We start from the raw sequence: 11,355 nt of genomic DNA on the forward strand, positions 1-11,355 counted from the left end.
GGCGACAGCTGGGCCCTGGGAACCAGGAGCTGCAGCTCTTCACAGGGTTCATTTCTCCCAGGACCAGGCCCTGGACCGCCCCCTCGCTCTACTGGCACGTGGTCTGAGGAGTCCCAGGTGAGTGTGGGTTTGCAGGATAAACGTGCTGATTCCTGCCCCCTGGCTCCCCACTGGCCCAGAGGAACCCAGGGCTGTGAGGTCTGAGGTCCTGTCTCGGGCAGTCACAGTTTAGACTCATTGTCCTGAGGGTAGACGGGCGGGAGCCCTGAGAGCCCGCAGCCCCTGGCTGGCTGCCCTCGTTGTCCAGGTCTGTGCTGTGGTGCTGCCATGGGGAGGTGGGTGATGGGAACCTCTGGTGGGGGAGGTGGGAGGATGGGGCAGGGAGGGCGGGAAGGAAGAGCACCAACACTGCCCGCTGTACCCACTGCCCGGCCAGGGAAACACGGGACCGTGTGCATCAGGGTGGCCGGCTGGTCCCTGGAGCTGCCCCCACCATAACCTCCCCTCCCCCAATAAGGAACCCTCTCTCCTCTGAGCCCTCACGCCCGCTCTGAGCTGACACGGTGAGCTTTGGAGTCTCAGACCTTGGCTGTGAGTCCTCGCCTTGAGGGCCTGGGGCACGTGGCCCCTCCTGGAGCCTTGGCACTGTAGGAAATGGCCAGCATGGTCAGCTTCTGATGGGAGCGGTGGCTGAATCTCCCCAGGCACAGAGAAGGGAGGGGGAGGGATAGGATGTGAGACCAAGGACCCGTGGGCGTGGGCCAGCATCATGGTGGAGACCCTCGAGGTACCGGCCTCAGCTAGACAGGGGGAAGGGGGGTCAACTAAAAAAGGCCTCAGTCCAATTATTTTAAAGGGCCCAATGGGAGGACCTAGTTTACGTGCCAGGAAACAGATGAGTCGGGAGTACTCAGCCAATGAGGAGCTGGAGGAGGGACCGGATAAATGGGCTGTGTTCCCGCCCCGGGGGTGTGAGTACAGCTGGGGGGACACCCGCTTTGGGGAGCGCATTCAGGTCTCCTTTCACCGCACTTCTGTCTCCGAGTGTCATTAGAGTTGGGACAGGTGAGCATTTCTCACAGTCACTGTCTACAACGGGGTGTCCAGAGGCAACTGCCCACGGGGCCCGCTCCCCACTCAGGGCTGACCCTTCTCTGACCCTCTCTACTCCTGTTAAATGAGGAAGCACCCACTTCCGGAGCCGGACACGGGCAGAGACTAGGCAGGCAGCTGAGGTAATGAGGGCAAAGCGGGTTGCCAGAGAGATGCGGCTTTATTCAGGAAGAGCTGGGCCGGAGGTGGGCTCCCTGGGGTCCACCTGTGGCCTCTTGGGCAAGGACATTAGCAGCCAATGGCTGTGGGCATCTGAACCACTCAGAGTCACCAGTGGGGGCTCAGGGAATGGCCTCAGTGTCGTCCTAGGGGGACACTGGAACGGCCTCAGAGTCGTCTGAGGGGGGCAGGGGGGCAGCCCCGTCTCCGGTCACGGTGGGCAGGGCCTGGTAGGTCTGGGTCCAGTACTGCAGGTAGCTGCTCCTCAGGTGCTGTTTCAGGGACTGGCCGTCCATCTTCTTGTTAATCTCCAGGTAGTTGCCGTTTTCCTGGGTGTAGGGATCCCACTGGGTGGGCACAGCCGAGTGGCCCTTGTTGGGGTCCCTGCAGATGAGAGAAAGGCTGTGTGGGGTCTGAGGGCTCACGGGAGGCCTCCATGCTGACCTGAACCACCAGGGCACCTCACTGTGTCCTGGGCACTGGCTGGGCATGTACGTGTTCTGCGCCCAACCAGTAGCTCTATCCTTACACACAGAGCGGGGTACTGAGGCTCAGGGAGGTCAAGTGTAGGACAGGGGACAGGCCTGTGGGGCCCAGGTGGCAGGAAACTGGCCAGCCTCACCCGCCTTACCCAGTCCTGGCAAAGTTGGTCCAGTAGGCGATCATGGCCCGGGAGACAGTCCTGTCTTGGGGCCGGTAGCCCAGGGGGTTGGCAAAGGGCTTCCCAAACACGTACGGGAGCTCATCGGTGTGGTCGGCGCCCACCCAGCTGGGTAACAACGGATTGCGAGTAGGGTGGGAGAACAGGTAGGTGTAGGTCCGGGCACTCCTGAGGAGGGAGGGACACGGCCCAGGTTGGCAGAGAGGTCACCTGGGCTACCCACCCAGAGCTGGACCCTGGAGGGAGGCCATGGGGAGAGCAGGGCGGGGCCAGGAAATCCCCGGACTCAGGCTCAGGTGGGACCTTGGTATCTGCACCCAGAAGGGAAGGCCGTGGGGTTGTGGTTCTGGGATTTCAGGTGCATTCATTCTTCCCTCCACAAAGCCTATCGAGGCATCTTCCTCCCTTTTCTCTGCAGATGAATTTGTGTTCCTCATCAGATGGTATCATAATCTCTCCCTTCAGTGTAAACATTCCTAACTTACTTTTTGTTTTCACTGGAGGTTTACCAGGAGGCCGCAGGCGAAAGTTGTTTTGAATGTTGGCCAACTCCAAACCCACAACAGACAGCAACACCCCGTGTTCTGTCCCCCTCTGCCTGGGGGCTGCGGGGAGGCTGCAGACACTGCAGGGGAGGCCTGTGGGCTGAGTGAATGGGGGACTTACAACCCGGTGGATAGAGCACCTGACTTAATCTGAAAAGTAACCCTATCATTTTCAGTCTTAGAACACGTACACTGATGTGAATAGGGGGTTAAGTTTTCTTAAGTTACCTTTGAAGGCCTGTGCCAAGCAATGAAGGAGGTGACTCAGCTGAGAATCCAGCAAGCAGAACTGACAAGCAGGGAAAGACAGACCCACCAGGAGTGAAAACATCATCTCATCCACATCTACTCATCCACATCTACTCATCCACATCATCTCATCCACAGCATCTCATCCACAGCATCTCATCCACATCATCTCCTCCACATCATCTCATCCACAGCGTCTCATCCACAGCGTCTCATCCACAGCATCTCATCCACATCATCTCGTGTGATGACTATAATAGCTGAGGTCTGGGGACACCCAGGGCTGCACGTAGCTCCCCAGCCCCTTTGCCTTTATAGTTCTGTCCCCAGCACCTTACTGGAGGACAGGATTTGAATGCTTGTAAGCGCCCTGTCTTCTTGGTTGGCCGGCCTTCTCAATAAATGCCTCATATGGTTCCACCCGGCCTTCCTTATAGGACACAGGGACAGGCAGCCTGAGCCCAACCGGGGTTTCCCAGTAGCAGGAGGAGGGCTCTGTAAAGGCCCCTGAGCTGGGAGGTGAGGAGGGGCCTTCTCCAGTCTCCTCAGGCCTGGGCAAGGCAGATGGTGCAGGCACCGCTGGGACCCAATCACGGCTCTCCCAGGAAACCGCCCCCTGGGGAGGCCTCGCTGGGCAGGTGCGTGACCCACTTGGGCCTCCCCTGCCCTGGCCCTCACTTGGCGCTGGCTCTGTGCTGGGCCACGGCCATCTTCGTGGGCATCAGGAAGAAGACGTCGGTCTCAAAGTCCACCACCGTCTTCTTCTTGGCCTCCTGGGAGGAGTCCTGGGCCCAGGCCGCCGTGTAGAAGTCAAAGGTGGCGTTGGCACCTCTGGGTCCCTTGGCCATGGTGACTTGGCTGACCAGCTTGAAGAAGTCCTCCCTGCAGGGACAAGCCGGCACTGGACCCTGGACCCTGGACCCTGGCTGTGGGAGGCATCCCCCCGGCCCCCTGCCCGGGTCATGCAGATGGACCCCTACTCCTGCCAACCTCCTTCTCCAGCTGATGCCTCCCCAGTAGGCCTATGGGAACCGTCCTGGGCCTGCGCCCTACTCACCCGGTGACGGTCTGGTTGTCGACGTTGATGGCTGGCAGGTCAACGCTGGCAAATTTGTGGCCGTCCATGTTGTTGGTGCCAGCGATGTAGTCGATGTCGGCCGCGTTGGCGAAAAGGTTGATGGGGTCGTCAGGGATGAAGTCTCCATCCACGACAGGCAGGAGGCCGAAGTACTGCATGTAGGCGTCTGCGTGGAGAGCAGGGGTCCTCGCACCTTCCAGAGCCACTTTCCAGCACCCAGACCCGGGGGCAGCCCCTTTCTCCTCGGATCCAGACCAGGGTCCTCAGCCTGTCCCCTGACATGGGGCCCGGATCATTCTATGTCCTGGGCTGCCCTGCGCGTGTGGAGCAGCTTCCCTGGCCCCGTCCGCCCGATGTCCCCTCTCCCCAGGGTGGCAGCCCGGACTGTGTGCAGACTGCCACGGGCTCCCTGGGCCACACCGTCCCGCTGACAGCCACTGCGCCTGAGCTCCCTAAGAGTGGGTGCAAATGACCGTTTCTGCCCATTGTTGGGGGACAAGGTGCACCAGCTTCCCAAAGGGGTCAGGACCCAGGGAGGATCAGAGGGAGGGATGGCGCCCGCGGCACAGCCAGTCGAGGCCACGGAGGCAACAAGGGCCCTGGCGGCACCGGGCTCCCAGGGATGCCATGAGCAGGTGACAGGCCCGACAGCAGCCCCTCAATCCTCACTCCTTTGGGAGCATGGCCGTCCCCCCATGTGGATCCCCACTCACACTCTAGGCCCAAGCGGGGTATCTTATAGGCTAGTGTCAGAGCCCGGGGGTCGGTGACCTTCAGACACTCGGCCATCCTGGCGGTATCGTCCAGGGGGCAGCCCACCTTCTTGGCGATCTGGGGGTGGGGAGGAGACGGCCATGGGGACCGGGACAGGGCATGGAAAGGAGGTAACCGGAGTCCCGAGCCCCCAACAGCTCCCCTTTACCCCCTTGGCCCAGGACAGAGGGTCCTTCTGGATGGCCCAGGGGGCCAGCGCCACGCCGCTCTCGCTGATGGCTCGCCGGATGAGGTCCTGGCTGTAGGGAGAGAGGGTCTGCGACACACAGAGGTCCTGTCACCATGGCCTCGCCTGTCCTGCCACCCGGGCTCCACCAAGGACAACCAGACTGTCAGCTTCATGCTGTCCCCACAGCCCCCTCAGCTCCTCCCAGTTCCCATCATTCCCTAGGCCCCCATCAGCTGCCCGAGTTCCCATCAGCTCCCCCAGTTCCCACCAGCTCCCCTTCACTCTTGTCAGCTTCCCCAGTTCCCATCAGCTTTCCCCGGCTCCCAAAAGCTCCCCACATCCCCATCAGCTCCCCCAGCCCAGTCAGCCCCCACACTGCTCCCCCCCATCACCGTGGGAGGAAGGTCCTCCATCCCAGCGACCCCAGACCTGCAGAGAGACGCTGGCACCTCCGGCTGATTCCCCAAAGATGGTGATGTTGTTGGGGTCCCCCCCAAAGGCCGCAATGTTCCTCTTCACCCACGCGATGGCCATGTGCTGGTCCCGAAGGCCGTAGTTACCTGGGGCGGGTGGGGGAGCCCATGAGGGACTGGGGTGGGGGAGAGCTTCCTCCATGTGGAGACCCCTGTCAAGCCCCAGGATGGCACATGGTGGGTCCCAGGAGGCTGTGGAATGAGGTGCTGGAGGGGGTGTGGGGCTCAGGCAGGGGACCAGCAGCAGGAGGGCCAGGCTGCTCATCTCAGTGACACCATCCCTCTTGTCCTATGGCTCTGTGTCCCCTGAGTCACCACCTCAGTGTCTCATCTTCTGTCTCTCCCTGGTCCCTGTCCCCGCTCCCTGGTCTCCCTGTGTCCCTGTCCCCGCTCCCTGGTCTCCCTGGGTCCCTGTCCCCGTTCCCTGGTCTCCCTGGTCCCTGTCCTCGCTCCCTGGTCTCCCTGGTCTCCCTGGGTCCCTGTCCCCGTTCCCTGGTCTCCCTGGTCCCTGTCCCCGCTCCCTGGTCTCCCTGGGTCCCTGTCCCCGCTCCCTGGTCTCCCTGGGTCCCTGTCCCCGCTCCCTGGTCTCCCTGGTCCCTGTCCCCGCTCCCTGGTCTCCCTGGTCTCCCTGGTCTCCCTGGGTCCCTGTCCCCGCTCCCTGGTTTCCCTGGGTCCCTGTCCCCGTTCCCTGGTCTCCCTGGTCCCTGTCCCCGCTCCCTGGTTTCCCTGGGTCCCTGTCCCTGCTCCCTGGTCTCCCTTCGTCCCTGTCCCTGCTCCCTGGTCTCCCTTGGTCCCTGCCTGGCTGGCAGGCAGCCTCTTTTCTCGCTACACCTGCCGATGGGCTCCTGCGCTGCCAGTAGAATTCTGGGTCTTTCTGGGAGACTGTCCGGAGTTGTTGCGAGAAAGCGGTGCTGAAGGGCCCCCCCGCCACCTCCCTCACCCCGGCCCCAGGCGCCCGGCACACCTGGCAGGTGGGCGTCCCCAGTGCTGAGGAAGCCCAGCGGCCCAAGGCGGTAGTTGAAGGTGACCACGATGACGTTGCCCCGCGTGGCGATCTCCTCCCCTTCAAACTTGTAGTTATTGAAGAAGTTTAACTCTTGGGTGGACCCCATGAGGAAGCCTCCTCCGTAGATCCAGATCATGACAGGCAGGTTCTGGGAAACTGAGGCAGGAAGCAGCCCCGGTGACCCCAGCTGTCCCCCCATCCCCTCTGGGTGCTTGTTTCAGGGAATTTCAGCTCTGGAGTCCCCCCACACACCCACACCCAAGGGGCAGGGCAGGGCGGGGCCTCTGGCTGCCTGGGCGCTTTCTGCAGGTTCGGGGCCCTGGAGGGAATGGGGTGGGTGATGCACCTTCCTTGTGGCCCTGGGGGACCCAGATGTTGAGGTAGAGGCAGTCCTCGGAGCCCCTGGTGTTCTCCTGAGTGTCAGTGACTTGCAGGCATCGCTGCTTGAAGTCCTTGGCCTTCAGGGTCCCTGTGGGTGACCAGAGGGGCTGGTGTGAGGATGGTGACCCCACCGCCACCCCAGGCACAGGGCCAGCCCAGCACCCACCCACCCACTCCCACCTTGCCAGCCGGGGTGCCGCTGGGGGTTCTCCAGGGCCTTGGGCGGGGCGGCGAAGGGGATGCCCTTGAAGACGTCCACAGAGCGGCCGCCGATGCCCAAGAGGCCGAGCTTCTTGTTGACGCCCTCCACGAAGCCCCCTTCCGTGTGCACCACGCCCAGCTGGGGAGAGGGCAGGCTCAGGGGCGCAGGCGGGGCGGGCCCTGGGGGTGCAGTGACCCCAGCAGGCTCTAGGGGTCCAGACAGCCTCCAGGTGGGGCCCCCAGTCACGCCTGCCTGGAGCTGTGGGTTCCTGTGGAAGCCCTGCCCTCACCCCTGGCAGGGCCCTGAGGGAAGGAATCCTGTAGGTGCCCTGAGCCTCCAGACTCCCCCTGGAGGGGCCCAGCCACTGGCAAGCAGGTGGGTGTTGCCCCCTCTCGGGGGCCATTCTCAGAGTTTAACTAACCGAGGTCGAGACTCCTGTTCCGACGCCGGGGCTGTGATGGGCAACCTGCCCGCCTGCTCAGGGCCCAGCGCCCTCCTGAGCCGGGCCATGGTCACCCCCGGGCAGAGGGCGAGCCCAGGGCCCTGGAGGCCCAGGCAGATGCGCAGATCAGCTCTGAGGGCCCAGTGACTCTGGGGCTGCGGGGACAGGCACCTTGATGTGTTGGGGTAAGGGCCCCGTGTGCCCTGGAGCGCCTGGCCAGCCCTTCCTCGTGTTCCTGACATTCGAGTTCCTGGGCGTCCTGGCTGCCAGCTGCGCGGCGCCAGCCTGTGAGCGCGAAGGCAGGAGCGCAGGGGAAGGGCCAGGGAAGCGCTGGGCTGGCTGTGGGCTCTCGGGGGCTCTCTGTGCCAGCGCCCACCTGCCTGCCCCTCCGCGGAGCCCTCCCAGGTCCCAGGCCGGGTTAGGGGAGCATACGGGCCCCTGCCGTGTCCGCTGGGCTCTCGCTTACCTTTGCTGCACTCACTCCTGCCAAGCAGCAGGCGAGGCCTAAGATAGCCAGCTCCGGGGGCCCCATGGTGCCTGGCTTGCCTCGGGGTGGCCCTGCCTCTGCGTGTGGGTATTTATGTGGAGGGAGGCATCCGGGAGACATCCGGGAGCCGGGGCTGGCAGCTGCCTGTGGCTGGTTCCCTTTCCCTCCTCCTCCCTCTGCCCCTTCCTCCAGGCAGTATACCTGTGGCCAGGATAGCTACTGTTCCCAGCCAGGCTCAGGGCCAAGGTCATGCTTGTGTGAGTACACACACACTCAGACACACACACACACACACACACACACATGCATAGCTGTTTTTACAGGTGGGCTCAGGCGGGTCCAAGTCATGGAGATGTGTGCACACACATGCACACACACTCACACACCCATGCACGTGTGCATGGGTGCAGGTATGGACTGCCTTGCCCAGGACCTGCATATCCGGGTGCCTGGTGCCCACAGTGCACCTGGGCCGGTCACTGGGAATAGTCAGGTGGCCCAGGCCAGGGGTACAGGGGCTCAGCTGGGTGCACAGTGCCCTGCATGGTGGCTCCTTCACAAGGGCCCGGGCTCCCCCCAGAGAAGTGGGCCTGTTTCCCTCCTGGCCCTGCCTGGCCCCCACCTTGAGCTCCGGAGCTCAGCAAAGGGAGGTTATAGGGCATGGGCGTGTGGCTTCCGGGACAGAGAGGGCTGTGTGCTCCTGGGCAGCCACGTGGCTGAGCCTGGGTCCGAGGGCCCACTGGTGAGCAGCTGAGCTGGGTGTGGGGACCCAGAGCAGCACAGGGGAGTGATCCTGCCCTCAGGGAGGGCACACCTCACACTCAGCACCAGCAGCCCTGGGAGGCAGGACTGGAGGCTCAGGTGGGCACAGGTGGGGAGGGAGGAGGCTCCTGCCCAGCCTGGTGGCTTCGCTGAGGAAGAGGAAGCGCCTGGCTTCAGAAATGCACCACGACCTGGGGAACAGCAGAGGGACAGAGAGGGGGACAGACAGAGGGACAGACAGACAGACAGAGGGACAGACAGAGGGAGCGACAGACAGACAGAGGGATAGACAGACAGAGGGAGCGACAGACAGAGGGAGAGACAGAGAGAGGGAGAGACAGACAGAGGGAGGACAGACGGAGATAATGGGGACGCGGAGAGTCAGAGGAGAGACAGAGATAATGGGGACGCGGAGAGGCAGAGGGAGGGAGAGCTGAGCGGAGTGAGTGAGAGCAGAAGGGCATGTGGCTCGGGGAGCGTGTTTCACTCGGGAACCAGAGGAAGCTCCAGGGACAAAGCCCGGGGTTCCTGCCTTTGTGGCGTTGGCAGCACTGCCCTCTCCAGGGCTGGGGGTGCGTTCAGGGCCCGGGGACAACACAGCCCTCCCCGGCCAGCGCCCCCTCATCTGGGCCCCTCAGCCCTTCGCTACCCGGAGCCGGTGATTGTCCGCAGGCCACAGCCCGGCTGACGTCACGCCTGGGGCTGCCCCAGCACCACATGGATCCACAGACACCGGCCAAGCCGGCTGCCCACTGACCCAGAGCCCAGGTCTCCTGGGATGGAGTGGGGAGGCGGCAGGACAGTGGGCAGCAGGAGCCGGACAGGCCGGCCGCGAGGGTGAGGACCGGGAGCAAAAGGCTTGAGGGTTCGTTTGTTAACAGCCCGAGTGCCCATCAGTAGACGAGTGGATAAAAAGCTGTGGTACATTTCCACCAGGGATTACTAAATAGCAGTAAAAAGAAGGAACTCTGACCCTTTGAGACAGCCGGGAGGGACCTGGAGAATACCACGCTGAGCGAAAATAAGCCAGTGGGAGGAAGACAAGTATCACATGATACCACTCATGTGGAATCTTATGAACCAAATAAACTGACGAATAAACAGATCCATACACATGGACGCATGGAACAGAAGGACAGATCTGGGAGTGAAGGTGGAGGGAGGTCGGGAAGAGATGAATCCAGAACTTATAGGCATATATTCATAGACAATAGACAGGAGAGAGACAGGGCTGGGGTGGGAGGTGGGTGGAGAGGGGCAGAGAGGGGAAATGGCAGAAGTCTGCAATACTCTCAGCAATACAAGTTCAAAGTAAAGAAAACAGCCCGGCCGGGATGGTTCAATAGGTTGAGTGTCTTCCCTACACCATCAGGTCACCCTTTCCATTCCCAATACTGCACGTGGAGCCTCAGTCCCCAGTGGGGTGCGTGCAGGAGGCAGCCGTTCCGTGTAATTATCAGATCCTTGTTTCGCTCTCTCCCTCCTTCTCTAAAAAGGAAAATTAATAATAAAGAAAAAATGTTTAGAATAGGCAAATTGACTGAGGCAGGAGGTTGAATGGAATAGCAGCGGTTGGGGGAGGGGAGATACTGAGGAGTGCACACACAGTGTCTTTTTGGAGATGTGCAATGATTTGGAACCAGATAGTGGTGATGGTTGCACAACAGTATGACTGCAATAAATATCACTGAATTGAGCTCATGCATCGTTAAACTATCGTGTTTTATGTGATTTAAATCTTACCCTGATTTTTAAAAACAGTTGCAAGGACCAACTCCTGACCCAGGACGGTCTGCCTGCCTCTGGAGGAAGAGGGGAGTGTGGCTGGGCTTGTGGTTTCTGCTGCCCATGGGGAGGAATTCGTGGATTTCAAGTTCAGATGGGAACCCACCAGCACTAAGTGGGGGATTGTGGACAGATCAGAGCCTGCCACTGGGAAGGCGAGGCGGGGAGTCCTGGCCAGTGGCCTCTGTCGGGGGACTTCGCATTCTGTTCTCCAGGGGCCGGGCCTTCCTTTACCGAATGGAACCCTTCGGGAACCCTGTCCTGGGAGGGCCTCTCTGGAGGTGTTGTGTCTGGGGAAGTGTGGAGAGCGGCTACAGTGTTTGGATAGGTTCAAGCGTCGGACTAATGAGAGGGCAGGTTCTCTTGTGGCAAAGTCACGTGCAAGTCCCAGCTTGGAGGGCAAAGCCCTCCCAGCACAATTATAGCCAAAGGTTATGGTTGTAAGCCTGACCTTATGTTCTGAATGTGTGGTCCCATGTGGCTAAGTGATGTAGGCTGTGGAGGTGCAGCAAGTCTTGCAAAAACAAAGCTTGATAGAGTTCAGGTGCATGTAATTGAATAGATTTGAAATCGGAGAGAACAATGTAAACATCTTGAGAACTTTGCCTCATGGAATCTGAGTATAAAATAAAGACTTGGCTTGCAGACTGTGGCACTGTCTCTCCATCTGAGAGCAGCGTCCCACCTAGCCCCAGCTGTATTCTGTCTGTCTTCTTTAATCCTTCTCAGCCCCACCTCAGGTTCACACCTGGCCGTCCTGATCCAGCCACAGGGAAGGATTTGTGATGCAGCTTATTGAAGGCAAAAGCTGGGCCCTGCGATCCAGAGCTGAAGCTCTTCACAGGGTTCATTACACCCAGGACCAGGAGTTGGACTGCCCCTGTTGCTCTGCCAGCACGTAGTCTGAGGAGTCCCAGGTGAGTGTGGGTTTGTAGGATAAACGTGCTGATTTCTGCCCCCTGGCTCCCCTCTGGCCCAGATGAACCCAGGGCTGTGAGGTCTGAGGTCCCCATCTTGGGTAGTTACCAGCTTAGACTCACTGTCCTGAGGGTAGACGGGCTGCAGCCCT

At 61.1% G+C, this 11,355-nt stretch overlaps 1 protein-coding gene across 1 annotated transcript; it reads right to left on the reverse strand.

The window, feature by feature from the left end:
* Positions 1-1,277: 1,277 nt before the first annotated feature.
* LOC307111117 (bile salt-activated lipase-like) lies at positions 1,278-7,788 on the reverse strand (the record flags this gene model as incomplete). The annotated part of the gene is given in 13 exon segments (XM_079790800.1): positions 1,278-1,394; positions 1,398-1,418; positions 1,422-1,656; positions 1,904-2,101; positions 3,406-3,609; positions 3,785-3,971; positions 4,519-4,636; positions 4,728-4,835; positions 5,178-5,308; positions 6,186-6,383; positions 6,574-6,696; positions 6,789-6,948; positions 7,719-7,788. Coding segments are annotated over 13 exon segments (1,866 nt in total). The 5' UTR covers positions 7,785-7,788.
* Between the last annotated feature and the right edge of the window lie 3,567 nt (positions 7,789-11,355).

Source organism: Cnephaeus nilssonii (assembly GCF_951640355.1).
Source record: "Cnephaeus nilssonii genome assembly, chromosome: 14".
Lineage (NCBI taxonomy): Eukaryota > Metazoa > Chordata > Mammalia > Chiroptera > Vespertilionidae > Cnephaeus > Cnephaeus nilssonii.